General features: G+C 41.8%; 1 protein-coding gene across 2 annotated transcripts in view; it reads left to right on the forward strand.

Moving 5' to 3' along the window:
• The first annotated feature begins 62 nt into the window (after positions 1-62).
• CORO1C (coronin 1C) overlaps positions 63-25,673 on the forward strand; it is a 64,465-nt gene continuing 38,854 nt past the window's right edge. The window contains exons 1-2 of one of the 2 annotated variants that reach the window (XM_080650769.1): positions 63-159; positions 25,188-25,387. In XM_080650769.1, the coding sequence (XP_080506895.1) occupies positions 25,193-25,387 (195 nt within the window). In that variant the 5' untranslated portion in view covers positions 63-159; positions 25,188-25,192. Of the gene's footprint in view, positions 160-24,080; positions 24,193-25,187; positions 25,388-25,673 lie in introns of those variants that run through there. The other variant, XM_080650770.1, reaches the window with a different exon arrangement.

Genomic DNA, 25,673 nt, shown 5'->3' on the forward strand with positions numbered 1-25,673 from the left:
GGGGGCGGAGCCTGCGTGCGGCAGCGGGGGCGGGGGCGGCTGCCCATACCCCTCCCCCGCGCGGCGCTCAGTGCCAGGCGGGAGGCGACAGCGGTGGGAAGCTTCGCGGGGCTTTGCAGCGGGGACTTCGGCGGCGGCGCCTCAGGCACCTCGGCCCTGGTGAGCAGCGCGCGCCCGGCGGGGCCGCTTGGAAGCGAGCAGGGCGGGCGGACGCGTTCTCGCAGCACTTGCCTATGTCGGCTGACAGGAGCTGGCGGGGCGTGGGGAAGGGCCGGGTGTAGGGGAGTGGGCTGGGGTGGCGCGCGGGGTGCGGGTCCTTGGGCCGGGAGCTCACCTGGCCAGTGTGCAGGAGGTTGGGGTCGGGGCTGCTGCCGGAGCCACCGGGCCTGGGAGGAGGGAGTTGGGGACAGAACCGCTTGGTCTGGGGAGAGCGAACCCGGGTCCGTGTGGGGAGGAGACTGTCCAGGGAAGGCTTTTGGGGGTCTGGAACCCTCATGGCCGGGTGAGGAGCCGCGGGCCGAGTGGTGACTGGGCTGACTGAGGAAGGTTTTTAGGGGTCAGGGACCCGTCTGGTTGGGTGGGGTCTTGGGTGAGGAGGGGCTGTTTGAGGCTGGGGCGCAGTGGCTGGGGGCGCCAGAGCTGGAGGCGGAGTTTGAGCGGCCCTGGGGAGCGAGTGGGTGGGGGCTAGGCAGGGTCGGGGTTCAAGTGTGGCGGGAGCGAGCTGGGCCCGACATGGGAGGGGCGAGGGTGACTCTGGCCTGGGGGTTGCTTGGCTTCGGGTGCGAGGCTAGCTCTGGGCCCTGAGGATCTGGGTTAGGGGTCGGGAAGGGCGGAACACGGCCAGAGCTGGAGTAACGTGGGTGGGGGCGGTTTGGGAAGAGGGTGAGCCCAGAGGTGGGAGCCGAGGGCTGGGGCTGGCGGGGTGAGGTTGGGAGAGGAAGAATGAGGCAGGAATGCTGCAGGGTCGGGAGCCTGGGGCGTCGGTGTGAACTGGGTAATTCCGAGATGTGCTCCCCTCCTAGCGGAGCAGCTGGCGAGGGACGCAGTGAAAGGGAGCGAGGTGCAGGTGGGGCGCCGCCGCGCTGAAATGACTGAGGCTGAGATCAGATGTTGAGGGTGGAAATGCAGGAACCCAGCTCTCCCGCCGGTCCACACAGGCGCGCACACACACACATACACACGCGCACACACACACACCAGCTCTCCGTCTCCTAAATGATTTGAATGTGTTGGGGGAAGTGGCAGGCTGCGGGAGAGCCGAGAAGAAAGGGGCTTCCTCTTGGAGAGAGGCGCTGGCCCTGCCGTCCTTTTTTGGGAGTGTTCAAAGGGTTTTGATCGCTGGAAAAGGAAACGTAGGCTTTACTGCATGGTGGTGTAGAATCACATCCTATATTTGGCCTTCATGGAGGCTGCCCTTGTTTTGTGGTGTCTGAAGCCCTTGCTCGACATGGTGCCAACGTGGGATTTGGTGTGAGAAGCAAATTGCAAGTTGCTCCTCTCCCACCCCGGATAGCAAGATCAAAAGGCCTTTCTTATACCTGTAAGGCATTTAAAAAGAATTGAATGTCGTGCGTGTTTTTAAACTTGGGGTGGACGTAGTACTGTTGGAAATGGTTATCACAAAATATTAGGCTCTCTTCCTGGAGCCTTCCTGCCTGGGATTACACCCTAAAACTGTACTTGTAGGGCTCTTCCTCACTCTCTACATTAATGCACTTCATTGTCCTTATCTGGCAGAACTCTGTCCTGATACCAGGGCCTGCTGGTATAGTCAGAAACATAATTAAGTATAAGCAGTTGCTTTGTACCATCTGTTCAACTGTAAAGGCAAATATATATGTGTTTATATTACTTCACTTACTGCATTCCCTGTAAAACGGAAGAAATGGGAAAAATATATTTTGGACTTGATTCTATATATTTTAGAAAAGTAGTTTAAGGAACCGAAATGTTTTGTCGTAGAGGTACATTTCAGAGTTGCAGTGTTTGGATATAGTAACCTTTGGGTCTGAGAGGTTGCATAAATAAATGGGGGTGGGGGAGCCAAATAAAACTGGAAATTTTATGTAGGTCTTGAAGGGCAGGCAGTGTTTGTGGTAGGCAGTAGTCATGTGTACTGAGGATTGAACAAAGATTGGTATAAAGGTCGGGTATACACCTTCTTGACGAATCTGGAATGCATCTTGTCTATTTGTTTTTGATTATTGTGGAAGGTACATTAAAGCATGATGAATTTTCATAGACACATACTAATGAGATATCACTGCACACAGTTCTGAAATTTTCATGATCATTTGTTACTTTGCAGATTGTGCTAATTAGCATTTATGTCTATTTATAATTTAGGATTAGATTTAGGGTTGAGAAATAGCGCTTTTATTTATTTACTTATTTATTTATAAATAATCCTCATCTGAGGATATGTTTTTGTTGATTTTTGAAAGAGAAGAAGGGAAAGGGAGAGAGAGAAACATCAATCCATTAATGGTCGGCTACCTCCTGCACAAAACTCGACCAGGGGATCAAACCTGCAACCTGAGCATATGCTCTGCCTAGGAATCAAACCCATGACCTTTCCTTGTATGGAACGATGCTCCAACCAACTGAGCCACACCAGCCAGGGCTAGAAATAGCACTTTTTAAACACTGTTGGATTTATTTATTTTTTACTTAAGTTTTATAGTTAATGTATCTGTCACTTATGGGATCCACTTCAACTAGGAGGAGGAGCATAATTTGCATGCCCATAAAACGGAATGTTCAAAAGGATAAATGATCAGTTCTTAGTTATATAACTGGAATGGGAGATTAAATTCTTTTTTTTGCAAATTACTTTTTAGTATTTAGATTTGCCACAAACTGGTGCTGTAGAAACAGATACTATTAGCTGGGCTATTTTATCTTTGACTTCTATTTCAGAGGTGAAACAGTAATAAATTTGGGTGCCACTTTCATATTTAGGGTTCAGATCCATGTGTGGTTTCCATTTGATGAGTTCCCTGTGTTATCCTGGGTTATGAACTCTTTTCTGACACTTGTATGTCTTTTAAAAACGTAAGATGCTTTTTCTGTATTAAAACATGGAAATTGTCATGAATATTTCAGTATGACCTAGTACCTAGAATGTTAAGTAATAGAATCTCTCTGGGTTTTCATTGCCCTAGTTCAGATCCTTTAAAGTGAGTGAACAAGATTATGTACTCCTTTTTGAGACTCTATTTTGTGTTTTAATAGTGCACAGTGGAATCTTTTTTGTTTTATAACTGCTTTATTGAGATATAACTCACATAAATACAATTCACCCATTTAAAGTGTACAATTCCGTAGTGATTAGTACACTCGCAGAGTTGTGCAGTCATCACTACAATTGTAGAATATTTTCATCAGCCCAAAAAGAAACCCTGTGCCCATTAGCAGTCCCCCTGGCCCCATTCTCCTCTCTCCCTTGCCCTGGGCAACCACTAATTTACTTTTTGTCTCTGGGTTTGCTTATTTTGGACATTTCATATAAGTGGAATCATTCAATACAGAGTCTTTGTGTTTATCTCTTATTAAGTATAATGTTTTCAAGGTTTATCTGTGTTGTAGCATGTATTAGTGCTTCATTTTTTTATGATTGAATAATATTATATTGTATCAATATACCATATTTTGTTTATTCATCAACTGATAGACATTGGGTATTTCCCCTTTTTGGCTCTTATGAGTAATGTTGCTATGAACATTCATGTACAATTTCTGTATGGACATATGTTTTCATTTCTCTTGTGAATTGCTAGGTCATGTTGGTAACTTTAAGTTTAACTGTCAGAGGAACTAACTGCCAGACTGTTTTCCAAAGCAGCTATACCATTTACAATCCACCAGCATTGTGTAAAGACTTCAGTTTTTCTACATCCTTGTCAACACTTGTTATTCTCTGACTTTTTGACTTTGGCCATCCTCCGGGGTGTGAAGTGATATCTCATTGTGATTTTGATTTGCATTTCCCTGATGGCTAATGATGTGTCCAGCATCTTATGTGATTAGTGGACAGTTGTTTATATTTTTTGGCGATAGGTTTATTCATATGCTTTGCTCATTTTAAAACTGGGTTCTCTTTTTATTGTTACGTTATGAGTTATATTCTAGAAAGAAGTGCTTTATCAGATACAAAATTTGCAAAAATTTTCTCCATTCTGTCAATTGTCTTTTCACTTTCTTTTTTATTGAGGTACTAGTGCCTCGGTGCACAGACTCATGCACATTGAAAGGAAATTAATTAGAAGGTGGCCGGTGGGGCAGGACTGGGCAAGACAGGCTGGACACGCCCTGGAGCCAAACTCCTGCGGTCCCTCTACGGCCGCACCTGGGGTGGCTCTGTGGCTCGAAGGGCATCTGCAGAGTGAGCGGGGTCCCTCCGGCAGGTGGGGTCCCTTGGCCTGACCTGTGGGGATCAGGCCGAAACCGGCTCTCCGACATCCCCCGAGGGGGTCCCGGATTGTGAGAGTGCGGTTCTTGGGTGATGCCCCCTGGAATCAGGCTCCCTCCTCTCTGGTTCCTGGGTGCGTCACCCGAGAACCACCGCTGCCAAGTCACCGCAGCTCAGCAGCTCCTGCATTGAGCGTCTGCTCCCTGTTGGTCAGTGCACGTCATACCTACCGGCCAGTCACTTAGCCTTTTATATATATAGATAATTTACACAACATTTTTTATTTTTTATTTTTTTAACTTGATTTTTAGAAAGAGAGGAAGGGAGAGGGAGAGAGAAACATTATGAGATGGATGTATTGGTTGCCTCCTGCATGGATTGAACACGTAACCCGGGCATGTGCCCTGACCGGGAATCAAACCGGCAACCTCTTGGTGCACAGGATGACACCCAGCCTGAGCCACACCGGCCAGGGTGACATAACATTTCTTTTCACCTTTTTGAAGCACAAAGGTTTTTAATTTTGGTGAAGCTGAAGTCTAATTTATGCATAATGGAGTCAAAATTGATACTAATGCAGTTAGAAATTATTTAGACTTTAAATCATATTCTTATCAATATTTTGTTTATATAAATTAAAAGCCAAAGTGAAAGGGTTAGGGAAGATTTGAATTAGTCCTAGATCAAAAAGGGTGTGCCAGGGAACAGTGTCATTCTGCTGTTTAAATCCTCTAGTCGTCTCTCACCCCATTGTCTGTGGTTAAAGTTCAAACTTCTTAATGTGGCTATGGGTCGAGGTGTCTCTGATTTCAGCCTGCCTGATCACTCACTACTCCCCTTAGGTTTTTATCTCCACTCAGTGAGCGAATGACTATTGAATAAAATTAACTGGAAAGATCCTGAGGTCAGTGGGTTTCTCGGATTCTTATTTGTGGCTTCGTTGCCTGTGTTAGAATAATGTGGAAGGCAGAGGTAATTCCCTTCTGCCTTTCTGGCATCCAAGTCCAGCTCTTACAAAAAAACTTGCTTAGATTGTAAAACTGAGTGTTTGAAACATTTTCCTGAGGGCAAAACATTATCTTCCAGGTTCTTTCCCTCTAATGGACAGAAATGACTGGCCCACAGCCTGTTCTCAGTAGGGCAGATGGCCAGGGGACACATTTAGTTTGGTACAGTCAGCCACACCAAACGCTGCAGGCCTGCCCTGATGGTATCATGTCAGTGCTGGAACTGCCCCTGCAGTCGTGTAACCTGGGTTGTAAGGACGCATACTTTCTTCCTTTTCATTCTTTTGTTCATGCTCTCTTGCTTCTCTCAGAGCATCTGACTCAAGTAGTAGTCTTTAGTTATATTTTCTGTTATGTTCACTTTTACTACATTAATTAAAAATACTTAATTTCTTCCTGAGAATGAGAAACTAGTTGGCCATTTGGGGTACATTTTCTGCTTCAGGTTCATTAAATTGTTGGATTGTGGCAAGGTGGTAAAGAAGAGGCAAAAAAATACCCTATATAGTTTTTTGCTCTAAGAGAGTTTTGTATTTAGAGAAACCGAGGCAATGAAGGGTGCAGACCTTCAGAGCCAGACTGAGCTGGGTTTCACTCTTGGCTCCACTTCTACTTTTTAAAAGTCTTTTAAATTGATTTTTATAGAGAGAGGAAGAGAGAGAGAGAGAGAGAGAGAGAGAGAGAGAGAGAGAGAGAGAGAGAGAGAGAACTGCTGTGAAAGGGGAACGTCATTGGCTGCCTCTTGCAGGTCCCATACCTGGGATCAAGCTCACAACCTGGGCATTTGCCCTGACCTGGAATCGAACTGGCAGACTTTCAGTGCAAGGGAAGATACCCAACCAACTGAGCCACACAGGCCAGTGCTTGGCTCCATTTCTTAGTTAACTGTGACTTTGCCAATTACCTCACCTCTCTGAGTCTCTGTTTCCTCTTGTGTAGTATGGAGATGTTAATGGCTTCCTTGCTGGGTGTTGTAAATGTTAAATGAGAAAAAGTATGTAAAGTGCCTAAGAATAAGCAGCACTGACTAAATTTGTGTTCCCTCACTCTTCACTCTTCACTCTTAAACGTCTGATATAATGAATGGAACTGTGGAGAATCTAATAGAGTAGTAGATTTAATGCATTTTATTTCTGATAAGCTATTCGCGCATGGCTTCCCACTTGCAGCTCAGCATTTTAGATTTTGAATCAAAGTTGAAACACTGAAGAGAAAAAAAAGTGTCTAATTTTAGGATAGGAAGGTGGTAAAAATGAGGTAGTGTTTTGCTGTCTATCTGAATTGGAAATGTCTGTAAGACAAGCTCCTCTTATTCAGGCCTTATGCTTCTGTTCAATATGTCTGTGTTTTAAGGAAAAAGGTTTATTAGTTCCTGGCAAAAGATGCATCTTAGAATTTGAAAGGAGGTTGCACTACAGTGTGTGAGATATTCATCTGGTTATAATGTGAATGGCAGCATTGTGATAAAGTGTAACATTCTGTGTGGGGAAAAGAGCCACTGTAGTTTCATGGGATGTTAAATTAAGCCTGTCATTTGAATCTTACATTAATAACAAAAGCAGGTTCTCCTGTTTGCTACAGTAAAGAGAAATAAATCAAATTGATGCACAGGTCAGAGAAAGAGAGAAACTGAATATAAATGGGAGTAGGAGGCTTTTATTTTGTAAGACTGAAGGCAGTAATTCCACAGTACAACATATTTATTTTTTCCCCTTTGTCCTTGCAGTTATCTACATTTTTTAAAAATATGAATAACAGGTCCTGTTTTAGTACCAGTATCTCAAATACCTATAAAAAATATATCATTTGAAGGGGACTTGGGAGATTATTTCTCAGGTCTCTAGAGGTTCTCATTCTTGAAGGTCTGTGAGGACCATCTATAGACCTTTATAAATGCAGCTGCCTGGGCTCACTCCCTGGTGACTCTGAATCACAGCTAGAGTGGGAAGTACCTCTCTGTCTTACCGATGAGTGGGCTGTGGGCACAGGAGCTTGAGAGACTTGCTCAAGATCAGGAACTTAACTGTCCCTTTCCTCCTCCCTAGCCACCCTTCACTTTTTCCCATAAGTAGTGTGAATTTGTTTTTATAGTTGGTAGTGTGAGTTTATAGCAGCCGTGGGCAAACTACAGCCCGCGGGCCGGATCCAGCTGTTCTATCCGGTTCTCTTGCTCTCCCCTCCGCTCCTTTACTTTGAATTTATATTAGTTCACACAAACACTCCATCCATGCTTTTGTTCCGGCCCTCCAGTCCAGTTTAAGAACCCATTGTGGCCCTCGAGTCAGAAAGTTTGCCCACCCCTGGTATAGTGTGGATTAAAAGAAAACTTTTTTTTACAATGTGAACCTGATATTGGTTTTCCCTTTTTAGTCCTTGAACCAATGCAACGGTTCCCTCTTAACCTTTCACCATGGTCTTTTGCCAGACCTACAAAGTGAGCCTACTCACAGTTTATCTTTTCAGTTCATCATCACAATTGGTAGATAGTACCAATATTTGTCTTCTTCCTCACGTTTTCAGATTGTACATGTGTTAAATTACTAAGCTTGGTCCAAATTTTCAGAAGGTTTTTTAGATGCATTTTTTGGAAAACATGAAAATACATGGAATCTGTTGGATAAATCTTTGGTAGACTCGATTTCCTAGTTTTAGTATAAAGTTCCTTGACAGTATTTTATTGATCCTTTGTTATTTCTTCAGTCTTATAATCTGACTATTTGTAAGCAGTGGTTGTAAGGATTTATCTCAAATGTTTCAAAGACCAATTAATATCGCAAAGAAGCCACTGCATTGTGTCTTGCCAGAATAATTGGCACCATTAGGCCATTTGTATATGCAAACACTACATTTGACAGGAACAACACATGTCCAGTACTACACTACACAGCTTGTAACAGGCATAATGAAAACCCCTTAGGATGAGCAGAAGTTGACCATTGCTTCACAGTGTGGTCATTCTGTCTCTGTGAGACCAAGATAGACTGGGAATCTAGGCACGTGGCAGCTTGGGGTAAGAGCCTTTTTGACCCATTGTGGAATCAGATGTGTGCCCACGTGTTCTGACAACTGCTGAGGTCTTTATCCTGGCTGAACAAAGCCGTGGGTTTTCAGTTTCGTGAAAGGCCATAACACACTTGGGAAAGGAAGTGTTGGGAGAGTGAAACCTTTGGGGGTGTATTTTCTACTGGCATTGTAGGGGTTCTTGACAAAATTCACAAGCACCCCCTCCTTAAGACAAATGTTTAATCACTATTATTTACTTACTTCACATGAAAGATACTTAAATTCCTTTTCTAATGGTCAAGCATTCTTTTCTAGTTAAAGATTCTAATTCCTTTCATTCTTAGGAACTTAAAGAATTGAGGCTGATTTATTAATATAAAAACTCAAATGCTGCCTGAGTGGTGGCTGAGAAACACATATAAACTTGAGCTATCATCTCCATTAAGCAGAAGGATTTATTAGGAGACTAGTCACTTTACAAGCTAGATGGTGAATTAATTTTGTGGTTAGTAGTGTCTTTAGCTTACCGTTGTCATCCTAGTTTTCTTTTGGCAAGCAAGAGAGAGTCTGGAGCCAACGAGTGCTGGCCACAGGGGTGATATTTTAATAAGATGTGTGTTGTCTGTTGTAGAAATACAGTAATCCTTCCTTAGGCTCTTTCTTACGTGGGCCACTATTGCTTTACAGTGCTACCTACTATAGGAGAAGATAAATCCAAAGGTGGCTTTTGTGTTGTTGTTTTTTATCCTAAGACTTCTAGTATGATCTTATGCAATATAGAGATATCTTGCATGCACTGGGCTGAGTTACATTGTCAAGTGGAACAAATGATGCATCTTACCTGCAAAGGATAGTTGTGGACTATGTGCTTTTCTAAAGGTGAATGGTTGGAGAGCCCTGATGCAGTTTCTGTTTGGGAGGCAGTCTTGGACATTCAGCCCTCAACCCAGGACTGGGTCATGTTCCAAAGACTAACTCAGTTACTTGGAACTCAGATGGCATCTTTTGGTATAGATTCAGTATTACAAGTGCTGAGTAAGTTCTCAGCCTAGACTGAAGAAATCTGTTTAATTCACAGCACAGCATTTGAAACTGTTAATGGTGATAATGGGATTCTGGATCCTGGGAACTAGGAGTCCTGTGAAACAGCAGTAGGAACCATGCTCCACACCCTAGGTGCCTGTCTCAGGCTGGGTGGCATCCAGCAGCCTCATACTACAGCAGCCTTCCAAGCTCTTCATCCTTCTCTCTTAATTTGAAGCTTCTACTCCCCTGGTTAATTTGATCTCCGTTAAATAGCAGTAGCAGGGAGTTGACTTTGGGGTAGTCAGTCTCATCAGGGTCCAGATGTCTGGTTTGGGGTTGGGGTGACAAGAAGGGATGGCGCAAGAGAAGGCTACGGCTCAGCACTGCCGCCTGGGTGACCCTGATTCTGGGCTGGGAGACGGGATGCGGGGCCGACTTAGACTTCTGCTCCCTGCCCCTCTCTGCCCACAGAGTCCGATAGTGGTGGCCAGTCCCACCTGAGATGATACCGCTGAGAAGCAGGGAAGTCCAGTACTTTTCCAAGGTCATGCAGCAGAGAGTAGAGAGCAGACTGTTGGGTTGCACGGAGACCAGGGAGGAGGCTACTGCAATAGTCCCAACGTTCCAGAGACTCTTGAGGAGATTTGTCTAGTGGGCACCCAGGCACACAAGTCTGGAGTTCAGGAAAGGGTTCAGATTGGAGACACCCTCAACACCAACGATGTGTGGACCAGGATGGAGCTGTGGGTTAGATTTGGCAGTGGGCATCTTCAGTCCTGGTGGCAATGCCATTAGGGCCGTGTGACCTTTGACGATGTGGTTATCTCCTCCTGGGAGGAGCGGGGGCTCCTTGATGAAGCCCAGAGATGTCTGTACCGCAGTGGGATGCTGGAGAACTTTTCTGTGGTGGCCTCTCTGGGACTTGCATCTTCCAGGACCCATGAAATTCCCCTGTGGAGCAGTGAGGAGAGTCGTCTTTGCCTGCCTGTGGGGTCATGACTGTAGTCATGCCAAGAGGTTGTTGGTGTGGAGCAGAGGTTGAGCAGAGCGTTAACGTAGAAGGAGTGCTCAGAGCAAACCTTCACCAACACCAGAAGCTGCACTGTGGGGAGAAACTCTTAGGAAGAGAATTGGGCGGGGGGTGGGGGGGGCAGGGTGAGAAGGACTTCCTGACTGGCTCTGGTCTTAACCATCAGGTGACTCATAGTACAGGGGAGACAGGCAGGACCACTGAAAGTCACCCTGAAAAAAGTCATGACAAGTGCAGCAAATGTGGGAAGCCTTTGGTCAGAAATACTTGTTTATCACCAGAGACTACACACTGGAGAAAAGCCTTAGGAATGGAGTGAATGTGGGTCATTATTTAGCCATAAGTACAACCTTTTTATACACCAAACTAGAGGCCCGAGGCATGAAATTTGTGCAAGGGGCTCGGCCCCCTGACGCCGCGGCTGTGGCCACCTCTGTCTCAGTGGCTTTGTCCGGAAGGATGTTCAGTCTAATTAGCATATTATGCTTTTATTATTATAGATAGTTCACATTGGTGAAAGGCCTTATGGGTATAGTGAATATGGAATATCCTTTAGCCACAATGCCGACCTTATTCAACACTGGAGAGTTCACATTGGAGAAAAGCCTTTTATGTGCATTGAAGGTGGGAAAGCCTTCCGGCTTAATTCCACGCTTGTTCAGCACCATAGAATCCACACTGGAGTAAGGCCTTATGAGTGCAGCGAATGTGGGAAATTCTTTAGCTTTAACATAAGCCTCATGAAACACCAGAGCATTCATACTGGAGAAAGACTTATAAGTGCACCGAATGTGGGAAATTCCATAGCCACAGTTAAGCCTTATTAATCATTGGAGAGTTCACACTGGAGAAAGGCCTTATGAGTGTAGAGAATGTGGGGAATTTTTTAGCCAAAGCATGAGTCTCATGCAACATCGCAAGGTTCTCACTGGAGAAAAGCCTTTTAAATGTAATGAATGTGGACGATTCTTTAGCAAGAATTCCAGCCTTGTTAAACATCAGAGGGTTCACACTGAAGTGAGACCTTAATGAGTGCAGGGAATATGGGACATTTTTTCACCACAGCAAATTTTGGAGTTCTAGTTATTTAAATCATGAATTCTGATGAAAAACAGTGATATTACATTTTGGTGCTTTATTTGCAAACTTAACTGACTTCTTGAATAAATTGAAAATATTGGTAGCATGGGGTTCATAGGACTTTGTTTTATAGTCCAGTTAGAGACTTTGACTTTAAAAAGAATCAGTGAAGTCACATGCTAGTGGAAGCATGCTTTCATCTTGAAGGTTTTTGTCAAAGTAGATAGGGGAAGAGCCATAATTTGTATCAAGATGAGGATTTAAAGTTAAGGTAGTCATCCAACAGCGGAGTTTCCCTTTACCCTCTTTCTCCTCTTCTCTAGTTTCTCACTTTTTAATTGTTTTTTAATCCTCTCTCCAGGATATTTTATCCATTGCTTTTTAGAGAGAGTGAAGGGCGGGAGGGAGGGAGACAAATATTGACGTGATTGTTGCCTCTTGCACTAGCCCTGATGAGGACGGGGAATTGAACCTGAGACCATTCAGTGGGCAGGTAACCAGTGGGCACACCGGCCAGAGTAGTTTCTCATCTTTTAATGCCTTGACTGACTGGAAAGTGTCCTTGTCCCACTGGTGGTTGTCCTGAGGGGCTCTAGGGCCAGCCCCAGAGGAATGAGAGGTCAGGTCTCAGGGCTTTTCAGTGGCTCCTGGAGCTCCAAGTGTTCAGTGTGTTTGGAATTATTTTGATCTGGGAAATTGATAAGAACTGAGTAAGTTAGAATATGGTTAATTGTACACCATTTCAATTGCTGAATGGTCTCATCATTTAGGAATTTATTTGTGCATTATTAAAATTTCAAAAATGACAGGCTTTGGTTTAAATCATGTTAGTGATTAATGTGATAAATTATCACAAGAAAGAAATTGTTTTGTAATTGTGTGTGTGTGTTGTATGTGTGCTTTATTTCTGGTATTTTTTTAATTTTATTTTTATTGATTAGAGAAAAAGGAAGGGAGAGGGAGGGGAGGTGAGAGAGAGAGAGAGAGAGAGAGAGAGAGAGAGAACATTGATCTAAGAGTGACACATCAACGCTGACTCCTGCACTCCCCCCACCAGGATGGAGCCTGTGACTCAGGCATGTGCTCTGACTGGGAATGGAACTGGCGACCTTTCAGTGCACAGGACAACACTCTACCAACTGAACCACACTAGCCAGGGCTTTCTGGTAATTTTCAGAGATTACAAAAAGTATTTATTTGATTATAACTACATTTCCCCCAGTGAGTTACATTCTTACAGTTTCTTGTACTCTGTTGTAGATACTGATGTTATGTGTTGTTTTTTTCCCCTTTAGAAGAGAGGTTTGCTGATAAGGAAATAGTTTATGATTTTATCAAAAAGGATCAGACAGACAAAATGATTTGTCCTAAGTTGCAGTAACATTTTAAGAGGTGTACTTTCCTGTTTCTATTGGATGTCTGAAAATTCTGGAAACATAGGGAGATTTTTACTTTAAACAGTGCTTGTTTCATTTTCAAATGGCATGCTCAATATTTTTACCTTCAAGCTCCGGGCATCTTGCTTGGCAAACTTCCTTAATTTTAAAGCCACAGATTCAGTTATTAATCTGAAAAGGTGTAATAAGTGATATAAATTATTTTCCCTGATTTTACTCTTTTCAGACACCTACTTGTAAAGAGAAGGCTCTTTTGTGCTAATACAAAGTAGTGGTTCTTTTTTCCTGGTTATTGATTCATCATCCAGCATTTGTCCCAGCCGCACATGAATGTTTGGGTGAATATTTGATTATGTTGGGTCTCCTCCAGTAGACTGTAAGCTCTATGAGAGCAAGGGCCAGTCTGCTTGCTCACCACTGCATCTTCAATATATAGCATAATGCCAGGTGCATGGTCAAAGCTCAATAAATAATTGACTGTTCAATGAATGAATGATGAATGATTGGGATTAAAGGCCTATTCAGCATTCACTGATAGAGTGTACATGTTATATGTATATGTATAACCCTGTGGGTGCTAGTAACTAATTCGGTTCTCAGTGAATCTGTGTGTCTTATTAGGGGAATGTGGACTGAATCCCAGTGAAAGAAGCATTTCCTATAGATTTGTGGGCTTTAGAAGTCATTTATATTTTAGTTCTCCCATTTTATAGATGAATCCAACAATCCTGGGGATCAAAATGATTCAGTGGGTAGGTGACTGTCAGGATAAACTGTGTCTGACATCCAAGCCAAAGTTTTTTTCCTACTGTACGGTACCATTCCCTTGAATCATTGTCAAGAGTATATGTTTATTTAATCAGTTTGCCCACAGTATAGGCAAAAAGAAGACTGAAATTCTTCAGTTGAAGTTGATTACTTTGTCTTTCTGCTTTGCTGGTTTTGCTTTTATGACTAGCCTTGTGAACGTCTTCATAAAAATGCCTTAAAACAACAACTACAAAAAGATCTGGGAGTCCAATAATTTCATTCCCTGATACAAGACTATTGCCAGAGAATTATTAAAATTTTATTCTGAGAGAAACTCCATCTGATTAAGTAGTGGAAACAGACTTAGCAAGTTTGAACAGTCATATACAGTGTGCTTTTTACCAATTGTTGATAAGAAAAGTAGGTCATCAGTTATAGGGAGTATTTTGAAACACATTCATCATTAATATTTTAAGTGAGATTGCTGTGTCAGTCATGTCTGTAAAAGTCTGCAGTTGGTATGAGAACGCTTGGGATTAATTTGGCTCTTTGAAGAGAGAGGCAGAGTTCAGCTTCTGAGTCTACTAGTCTCCCGTGGTGCACTTTAGGGAGATGACTGCAGCCTCGAATTTATACCGTTCCACAGTGTTCTCTGGGCATAGTGCCTGCCTCTGTCTCTGTGAGGGAGGGTTCTTCAGTCCCTTTCAAAGCTCCAGGGATGGGTGGAGGTGGTTTTGTTTATAAAGATGCTGGTAATAAGCAGAAAATTGGGAAAGAGGAAGGATTGTAAACACATCATTCTTGTACATTATCTTGGGGAAAATTTATTCTTACTTGATAGTGTAATAAAAATATTATTTCTGTCATTGACTCCTAAAGCCTTATAATTTCATGTTTTAGTAACTGCAAAATTTCTGTAATGTCATTCTTATTTATTATATTTTACGTGAGTTACAGGCCCCATTAGTGCATCTTTTAGTGATAAAGGGTCTCTCTATAATACAAGTGTAAAAGAGGAAGATTTCTATATATTTTTTGTATTTAGGATCTTTATGTTGCTATTTTGCTGTGCATATTCTTCCTTCATTTTTTAAAAATTTCAGCTTTATTAAGGTATTTAAAGTGTATATCGTGGTGATTTGATTTATGTATATAGCTCATTTCATTTCTTGTCAGACTTCATTTTTTAGCAGTCATTTTCATAGCTGCACATTCTACTCTAAATTATTAGTCAGTGTTTATGTTGACAGTAGGTGTTCTCCAACTTTTCTCGAAGTTCCTAAAATGAACATAAAATTATAAAATGTAAAAGTTGGGGTTTTCTTCTTAGAGAACTTTAAAAAGTATAAATGTCTTTATTATACCTTGCCTTTTAGAAATTAGCGTGTGTGTGTGTGTGTGTGTGTGTGTGTGTGTGTGTGTGTATTTCTAGAGTTTTATGCATGTCTTTTCATGCAGTTGTTTTGGACAGTTGAGCACATAGGCCTCTGGCTTAAGACTACGGGTTTTCAATCAGGAGTAAAGATTTGGCATACCTGTTCTTCTCAGTATATTTGAATGCTTACAGCCAGCTTCTCTGTTCTGATTTTTCCGTGTTTTTTGCGTGAGCAAAATGCAATTTCATATTTAAAAATTGCACAAACAGGCCTGGTGGAACTATGAGTTGTTGAGGCAGCACCCCCATGAAAGAGCTCTGAGTGGCACTCTTGGCTGATGTGGGAAAGCTAAATTGTATGTATGAGAGGAGTTTATCTTTGAAAAACTATGAAAGTTCAGAGGGTGGAAAGTTGAACTGGCCTGTACTTTGCGGTTTGAGGTCATGTGTCTCTCTCAGAAGTCCTTTAACTTTGGGCAAGTCACAGTGTCTCTAGGCTGGAAATGAAGGGCCTGGAATTGATGAGTTTTAGAACCCTTTCCACTCCAGGCTCCTGTGAGGACTGAGCCTATAGATCTTACTTGCATTTTCTCATCTTTTGTTCCTAGAAATATTTTTAGAAAAAATGATATTGGGTTATTAAATTGAAACAAAGTACATTTATAATTGGTATGCATCATTTGGCTTCTTACCTATTACCTGAATGAATAGGGGGATGATACTAATTTGGAAGATTATAATGAGTATGAATTTCCCCCCTTCTTTTTTTTAAACCTCCTGTTTATTCTTACCATCCTTGGTATCATGATAAATTGAACCAACATCAAGGCAGTTCAATACTTGCAGTCAGTTGTCTTAAGTGTTTAGCAGTTTTTCTAGAAAAAACTTTCCCCCCCTTTATACCTCAGTGTCATTAATGGAGTGCAAATCCTTTTCAGCCACAGCTGTTATGTATGAGGTCTGTCGTGTGTCTGATTTTTCTGTTGTGTTTTGTGTTTTATATCATGTAAAACAACTTCTATTAAAGTAGGTAAATTAGGCATTTTTTCCCCTTGGGATGTCTCATATGAATCTGTTAATTAAGGAAATGGATGCAACAAAAATGATTTGCTAAGGTGAACTCTTCAAATGTCACTGGTAGGTTTTGTTTAAGAAAATTCTAAAAAGCTCAGCCAACTCATATCCAGAAATGATGAATGTTGAATTTTTATATTTAATTATAGTCCCTCCCATATTTGCTTTGGGTGTCTGCTCTTTTGTGAATGTGTATTCTACGTAGGCTTACATATTACATTTCCAACTTGTTAAAAGGAATTTTTCATGTTGGGATTGCCATTTAAATAGCTGAGCTTAGCATATTTGTTGCCTCTTTTGTTATTTTACTTGCCATTTTCTATTAAATAACGTATCTGATCTCTTCCACATTAAAAAGTGCCTGCCATAAAAGCAGCACCTTAGAGGGAACATGTTCTTCCCCCACTGGGATAGTCTGGAGTCCTCCTGCAGTCCTGGCTAGGGAACATTCTCAGCCTGATGATGCTCTGGAATGGTCTCAGCAAATGTTCTGAGCAGGATTTTGCTCCTAGTAGGGGTTTTCCCGTATGTGTTCCTAGCAGGATGTGTTTCCTTTCATATGAACCATAGAAGTACATCTGCTGGGATCTTTAAACAGATAACTTCTCAATAAACAAGGAAATGTCAAAATGGTGGTCATTTTTTTATTGGATTGATGGAAGTCAGAATGGAGAAAAAGTAGTAACATTTACTCAGTTTTTCGAGTGTATTTTATTTAGTGCCATTACAATATAAACACGCTGTCTTGTATACATTTTTTTCCTCCTACTACCCAACACATTTCTTATGTATGGCTTATGAATTAAATTTTCCGTGTATAACGACTTGCCAATGCTATAAGAAACATGCCTTTACACTCTCCTAGAGGTTGAGGATCATCAATTGAGTGTATTTTATTCTGAGAATGATTTTTTAGTGAACTTCCCTCTGATACTTATAATGTAAGTCCTTAAACCGTAGAGATAGACATTATTATTTATTCCTCTGAAATAACCGACCCTAGCCCTAGTAGCTGAGCCTAATCCCGAATAGCCCTAAGAGCCTAGTCTAGTCCAAAATAGCCACGCCTAAGTTGAGCCCAGTCCCGAAGAAGGAGCCTAGCTCCGAAGGTCGACCTTATTTTTACAGCTTGTTCTTGGTTAAGATGTTTACCCGTTTTTTGTTTCATAGATGAGCTGTTAGTATCATGAATGTCGGAATGTAAATTAGTACAGCTAATATGGAAAATAGTATGAAACTTCCTCAAAAAAAGTAAAAATAGAACTGCCATATGATCAGCAATTCTATTTTATTTTTTAAAATACGGAACGTTTCTCGAATTTGGGTGTCATCCTTGTGCAGGGGCCATGTTAATCTTCTCTATATTGTTCCAGTTTTAGTATATGTGCTGCCACAGTGAGCACCAGCAATTTTACTTTTGGGAATTTGTACAAAAGCAATAAAATCACTAGCTTGAAAAGATATCTGCATCCACATGTTCATTGCAGCATTGTTTACAATAGCCAAGATATGAAAACAACCTAAGTGCCCATTGACAAATGGATAAAGAATGTGAGATATATAAAATAAAACAATGGAATATTACCTTCTATATATATAGAAGCCTAAGCGACCGGCTGACCAGTAGCTATGATGCACACAGACCACCAGGGGGTAGATGCTCAACGCAGGAGCTGCCCCCTGGTGGTCAGTGCACCGGCAGGAGCCTCTCCCACCTCCGTGGCAGCGTGGCAGGCACAGCAGGGTCTAGAACAGGATCGAGCGGCCTGGGCTCTAGCTCCTCCCCGGCCCCCTGCCGCTTCAGGCACTACTACATCCCCCGAGGGGTCCCGGATTGCGAGAGGACACAGGCCAGGCTGAGGGACCCCACTGGTGCACGAATCTGTGCACTGGGCCTCTAGTTCAGTATAAAAAAGAAGGAAATCTTACCTTTTGTGACCACATGGATGGATCTTGAGGGCATTATGCTAAGTGAAATATATCAGACAGAGAAAGACAAATACTGTATGATATCATTTATATGTTGAATCTAAAACTTACAAAAAATCTTGAACTTGTAGAAAAGAACAGATTGGTAGGAGTCAGAGGCAGGGATTGGGGGTGGTGGTCAAATGGATGATGGTGGTCAAAATGGCAGACTTCCGATTGTAAGATTAACAAGTCCTGAGGAAATAACGTACAACATGGGGATTATGAAAAAGATACATTTTAAAAAAGAAATTCATTATGATAGTTGCTGGACAATCAAGACCTAACCCTTGATCCTCTGTCCTTCAGTATCACCTGGAAAATTGGGCTGGGGAAACTACTATTCATATTTCTAAAACAGAGTTTTCAACTAAATTCCAGTGAGTGAATTCCATAGTGGAGCCTGTGCTCTCAACCTATCCTCACATTGTCTTTCAAAGACATACCAGTTTTTATCTTAATGAAAACGATTCTAGAATAATCCTAGTTTTACTGGAAATGTGGGTAGGATGATAAATTGCATGTTATAAGGTCTTACATAAGGTTTGTGGAAATTCAAAACTACATTGCATTTTCTCCTATCTAAAGTCAATATATTTTGACATTTGGTAAATATTTGATTTGCTTAATGAATTACTTATGTCTACATCGTCTCCTTTAATACTGTGATGATCCTCCAAATGCAAACAAAAGGTCCTACAAAGTTTTAGGAATTTGTACTTGAAAGACATTATAAGTAGGCAGCTTCTCCAAGGTTGAACTCTGATATTTAAAATTGTGCCAAGTACTAGTATTTCCTTGGGCTTTTTATTTCAGGATTTTTTAAATTTACTTTTTAAAATATAATTGAGAGTTAATTTGTAAAATACTTTGGGGATACTTTAGTTGTGTGATTTGGGACAAGATATTTAATAAAATAACTAAGTTTGATGGTATGACATTGTAATTTGGAAGTTTGTAGCTAAACAATAACGTGATGAAACACTAATAACACTTGATAATGCAGGCAGGGAGTTTTTTTGTGTGAGATCCCTATTTTCCTTTGTTAGAGGAGAAATTTAAGTGTAGTGAATTCCATGCTGAGGTGAGGGAACAAAATATTTTGTAAAGGGTCCTTGAAAACTGATGCTGGTTCTCATATGTGAAAATTACACTTTTGGCCCATAATCAGTAGATAATTGATTTGGTTTTTTACCCCCCTTGGGTAGAAAAATCTATTAGTGGGCTCTTAAATAATAATTGCTAACATTTATCAGAGTCTGTGCTAGGAACTTTGCAGCTTTAAAAAAAACCCACATCTTTTTTTTTTTTTTTTTTTTTTTTTAAATATATTTTATTGATATTTTACAGAGAGGAAGGGAGAGGGATAGAGAGTTAGAAACATCGATGAGAGAGAAACATCGATCAGCTGCCTCCTGCACACCTCCCACTGGGGATGTGCCCGCAACCAAGGTACATGCCCTTGACCGGAATCGAACCCGGGACCCCTCAGTCCGCAGGCTGATGCTCTATCCACTGAGCCAAACCGGTTTCGGCAACCCACATCTTTTTTGAGATATACTGCACATTCCACACCAGTCAGGCTATATGTCTGTTCTTGTTCTAATACCTCACTGTCTTGATTTCCATTGCTTTGTAGTGAGTTTTATAACCAGAAGTATGAATCTTCCTAATTTGTTCTTCTCGTTCAAGGTTGTTTTGGCAACTGTTGGGTCCCTTGCAATTCCATATGAATCTTAGAATCAGTTCATGGAGAAGTCAGCTAGGGTTCTGATAGCGATTACATTGAGTATTGCCATTTTAATGTTAAGTCTTCCGGTCCATGAACACAAGCTGTCTTTACATTTAATGGTGTCTTCTTTAATTTCTTTCATCAGTGTTTTTTAATTTTTAGTACAGGCATACCTCAGAGATATTGCAGGTTCAGTTCTAGAATACTACAGTAAAGCAAGTGTTGTAATAAAGCGAGTTGTAGTTTTTTTGCTGGTGGAGTGTCTTCATTTTAATTTGTAAAAACACAACATCTGTGAAGCATTTTAAAGCCAACCATAATAAAATGGGGTGCCAAAACCGGTTTGGCTCAGTGGATAGAGCGTCGGCCTGCGGACTGAAGGGTCCCGGGTTCGATTCCGGTCAAGGGCATGTACCTTGGTTGCGGGCACATCCCCAGTGGGAGGTGTGCAGGAGGCAGCTGATCGATGTTTCTCTCTCATCGATGTTTCTAGCTCTCTATCCCTCTCCCTTCCTCTCTGTAAAAAATCAATAAAATATATTAAAAAAATAAAATAAAATAAAATGGGGTATGCCTGTATACAAGTCTTTCACCTTCTTGGTTAGGTTTATTCCTGAGTATTTTATTCCTTTTGATATTACTGTGAATATTTTCTTTTTTTAAAAAATTAATTTGAGAGAGAAGCATCAATTTGTTGTTCCACTTATTTATGCATTCATTGATTGATTCTTATATGTGTCTTGATTAGGTACTGAACCCGAAACCTTGGCATATCAGGATGACACTCTAACCAACTGAGCTATCCGGCTAGGACAGGGGTGGGCAAACTTTTTGACTCGAGGGCCACAATGGGTTCTTAAACTGGACCGGAGGGCCGGAACAAAAGCATGGATGGAGTGTTTGTGTGAACTAATATAAATTCAAAGTAAAGGAGCGGAGGGGAGAGCAAGAGAACCACATAGAACAGCCGGATCCGGCCCGCGGGCCGTAGTTTGCCCACGGCTGGGCTAGGATCTGGAATTGTTTTTTTAATTTCATTTTCAGATTATTTGTTATGAGTGTGCAGAAATACAATTGATTCTTATATATGGGTCTCTTATCCTGTTACCTTGCTAATATTAATTCTAATATTTTTTTAGTGTATTCCTTAGGATTTTCTATATGTAAGATAATGTCATTTGCACTTGGAGATAGTTTTACTTTTTCCTTTCCAATCCGAGGGCCTTTTATTTGTTGTTTCTTGTCTAATTACCCAGTCTAGAACCTGTGGTAGATTGCTGAGTAGAAGTGGCAAAAGCAGACATCTTGTCTGGTTCCTGATCTTAGGGAGAAAGTATCTTTCACCATTGGAAATTGTTAGCTGTGTTTTTGTGTTTGTTTTTAATCAGTTTGAGGAAGTTTCCTTTTGTTCCTAGTTTGTTGAGTGTTTTTATCATGCTAGAGTGTTGGATTTTGTCAAATGCTTTTCTGTGTGAGATGATTATGTGATTTTTGTTTATTATTCGATTGATATATGTTATTCTGATTTTCAGATGTTGACCCAACCTTGCATCCCTGGATAAGTCGCAGTTGGTCATGTTGTATAATGCATTTTATGCTAGATTTGGTCTGCTAGCATTTTGTTGAGGATTTTTGCATCGATACTAATAAGAGGTGTTTGTCTAGGTTTTTTTTGGCCATGTCTTTGTCTGATTTTGGTATCAGAGTAATACTGGTCTCATAACATTAATTTGGAAGCATTTCCTCCTCTCCTATTCTTTGGAAAAATTTGTGAAGTATTGGTATTCTTTAAATGTTCGCTAGTCTTCAGTGGTGAAGCCACCTGGACCTGGGTTTTGTCAGAGGTTGTTTCTTATAGATCAGGAAAGTGAGGCTCAGAAAGATTAAGTAAGTTACTAATAAATGGTAAAGCTAGAATTTGAATCTGGGTTACCTTATGTAAAGTTATAGTATGATAAGAGCTAACACATATTGTGTAATTAGATATGTGTGTTTAACCATACAAGGTGCTTTCACATATTAATCTCTTGCTACACTCCTATCACCAAGTGCTTACCTCATTTAATGATCACTTCAACTTTATATGTATTGTACCCATTTTCAGAGAGAACCTGACACTTAAGGAGATTCATTGACTTGCCCCACTGAACCATGGCCAGGAAGTAAATGGTACAGCTGTGCTTCTCACTCACAAGGCTGTCTGACTCTGGAGCCTGCCCTCTTAATTGCTTTTCTCTGTTATGTGCAGGAAAAGCCCCTGTGCCACATGTGAACAGCTGAGCCCAGATCAGGTTCAGCCTTGGATGTGAATGGGCTCACATTGCTCTTCAATCTCCACTTGGCCCTGCCTGGCTCGGTTAGCACAGCACTTGTGGAAGCACTGACTTTTCTCACTGTCTCTGCTCTGTAGCGGACACTCCATTCTCTGGTTGTAGCCAAAGAACCTGTATATCATTCTGACTCCATGCAGTTAGGATGAAAATAAGTTGTCACTGTGTATAATATAGAAATGACTTTTAAAAGTATTTTAGTATGTAAGTTAGCCAGCAGATTTGTGTAATACCTTTTACTAACATATTCAAGGCACTTCACATATTTATATTTATCCATGTTTGTATTGCTGGTGAGATTAGATGATATCTAGTTTATTTGAGTGAAGAGGAAAGTTGTCTCTTATTTTTCAAGTTAGAGGCCTTCCTCAAATGTCCATTCCCATTTAAAAGGTTGGCACAAAAAGTTGACCTCATGCCTGTGTGGGCTGAGGGGCTGGTTGAGTGGTGGACCTCACAGTGGGTGGTGAGGTCTGATCTCTTACCAAATGGGGCTGGTGGTATCTAAGCCGGTAGCCAGTGTTTTGGGAGCCCCAGTAACAAGCTAGGCTCCACTGTACAGAACCACATTGTCAGTGTGACACCTGTTCCCACCTGTGCTCACCCATGCTACGTGTCAACCTGCCCAGGGCATGCAGTCTGGCTTCTGCTGGAGCGGGTGTGGGCAGTCCTCTGTGCAGCAGTGGAGAGGGTGAGCTGGGTGTTGAGCTGCTTCTGATTTAGGCTTCAATTTTCTCTGGAGCCCCTCCCCCTCATCCCTGTTTCTCTTCTGAGTGCTCTGGGGTTTCCATGGGCTTTGGTGTTTTTTAAGGAGCCCTTCCTCCTGAGACACTCAAGAGGACAGAGGACATTCACACTTCAGTCAGTTGCATGTATATGATAGCTTTCCATCTTCCAAGATTTTCTTGTCCCATTTGCACTCTTCTTAGGCTCCATTCAGTGATCTTTCTCTTGTCCTTTGGTGTTTATACCTGCTTTTACTCTTAGACTGCCGTTTTATTAGGATTCCAGGAAGGTGTGGAGATAAATGCCATTTGTATTTCTTTTGTAAATTACCTCTTCATGTCCTTTGTGTAATTTTCTATTGGGCTTTTCATGTTTTTAATTTGTAAGAACTTTGTGTATGAAAAATATTAACTCTTGACATATGGTGCAATCCTTAGTTCTATGTTAACTTACTTTTGAAACACTTGCTAGAACGCACTGGTGGGATTTGAGCTGCTAACTTGTGCAGATGGTTGTGTAGGGAAATGGATCCTGAAACCAGCTGGGGGTACATTGGCTTTTGTGTGGATGTACTTTACTTGTGGTTTTCACCACCTCATGGAAGCTCTTCATCTCTTCATGCTTGAGAATTATTCACACTGTTTCACAAATGAAGAACCCTGGCCAAGTGGAAGCAAATAATTTGCCATCTCCTCTACCAAGTACTCTAAATGTATGGTCCTGGTAGTCAGCTGGAAAGGTCTGGCAACAGCTGGGCTGAGGAACATGGGTGCTCAACTGCCTGCCAACGGTCTGTTGCCTCAACCCAGCCACATGCCCCAGGCTTGGAGAGAGGCGACTTTTGCACATGCCTTGGAAGGTTAGAAAGAGACTGGCAAAAATAAATGATCTCCCTTTGCATTTAGCAGTGGGCCCAGCGTCATGAGAAAGGGAATTAGAGGGAAGCAATTAGCAAAAGCCCACCTTGTGTCTCATTTGGCATGAGTGGACAGGTGTCAGCTGTCCTCTGTACCTGACGGGGTCAGAACGACTGGTTTTCAGCTGACCATGTTCCATTTCCACTTAGGTTTTCTCCAGGCCCCTTTTATCCTAGCCAATATGAGCAGAATGTTCTACATTAGCAGGTAGGATAATCACATTGGTACAGTCTAGAAACCTCACCAGGTGGGGCCTGGTGATCATAAGCAGGAAGCTGTCAGTGCACATGTCTATCGGACAACCTAGTGGAATTTGGAGTCTGAAATGACCCAGGAGGAAGCCCAGGAATAACACCCCTCCCTCAGGTGAATGATCAACTCTGACGTGAAAAACCATCCTGGTTCATTTCCCCTCCCTGAGGTTTTCCGTTCCGCTGTCCAACTGCTACTGCTACAGACATTCCAGGCCTTTCCAGGCCTGGCTTATTGTCACAGCTCTTAGCCCAGAACCTTGCTTTTAGCTTCTTCCTGTCTAAAATACTGGTGTGCCACTGTCAGACTTGTTGTCATCCCAAACATTATTTTTACCACATTACTCTCCATTTAAATCTTTGCTGCTCTTTTTTGAGACCTGGCTGTTGACCTATCAGTTGCCTTAGCCAGATTTCTGGCAGCACTCAGCACCTGGAGTTTGGTTTATTTGCTCTGATTAGAATGCCTGTGTTGGAAGGCTCTTGAAGACAAGGGTGGTTGCTTATATTTCTTGAATTCTCTACTACTAATAGTTGGTCTTGTGGAAACACTTGTGAGCGGGCAGAATTCTCAGACAGCAGAGTGCTGATGTCTGGGGGAAAATTACCTTGGCAGACTGAGGAAAAAGCCACAGTATCATATCTTTTTTTTTTCGGGGGCCGGGGGGAGAGGTTCTTGAGCTTCAAATCTACTACGTAACTTAACTTTGGAGTTTTCTTATCTTTAAGGGGGAGATAGTTGAATTTACTTATCTTTCAATTCCCACCCAGTCCTGAAAGGCTAATTTTTCTTCATTCTTGGTCTTGATCTTTTTCCTGAAATTAAACTGATGAGCAGTTTCTGGATCTTGAATTAGGGAATTTTCATTTCTTTGTAATACTTTCCCTGACGCATTTTCAGTTTTCTATGGGTATGTGCTGGTCAAGGAATTTTGGATTTGCCATTAGGCTGCTTTTTAGGAGAGCAGACAAAATGCCATACCATTCTGTTTTTGGTTTTTTTTTTTACTTAGAGCTTTTTTTCTTTTTCTTTCTTTCTTTTTTTTTTTTTGTAAAAGTAAAACTTTCAGTTGAGTGCATGACTTTAACATAATTTTTGTTCTCCTACAGACACGATGAGGCGAGTGGTACGACAGAGCAAGTTTCGGCATGTATTTGGACAAGCGGTAAAAAATGACCAGTGCTATGATGACATCCGTGTTTCTCGAGTGACCTGGGATAGTTCCTTTTGCGCTGTCAATCCCAGATTTGTTGCCATAATCATTGAAGCAAGTGGGGGAGGTGCATTCCTCGTGCTCCCTCTGCACAAGGTAAGTAATCTGCCGCAGTTTGCCGCTCTGTTGACTAATGAGTTTGCCGACCACTGTCATATACTACCCTTTACCTCTTTGCACACAACATGCCACAATTGCCTAATCCTCACAGCTTCCAACTACACGGTAACATTTAGTCTAGCCCAGTGGTCGGCAAACTCATTAGTCAACAGAGCGGCAAACCATGGCTCGCCGACCCCTGGCCCAGACCATTAGACTCTGATGTAATTGAGGTTTCATTCCTTACAGTTTACAACCACATCAGTTTTTCTCTAATAGAGAA

This window comes from Plecotus auritus (assembly GCF_963455305.1).
Source record: "Plecotus auritus genome assembly, chromosome: 13".
NCBI classification, from domain to species: Eukaryota; Metazoa; Chordata; class Mammalia; order Chiroptera; family Vespertilionidae; genus Plecotus; species Plecotus auritus.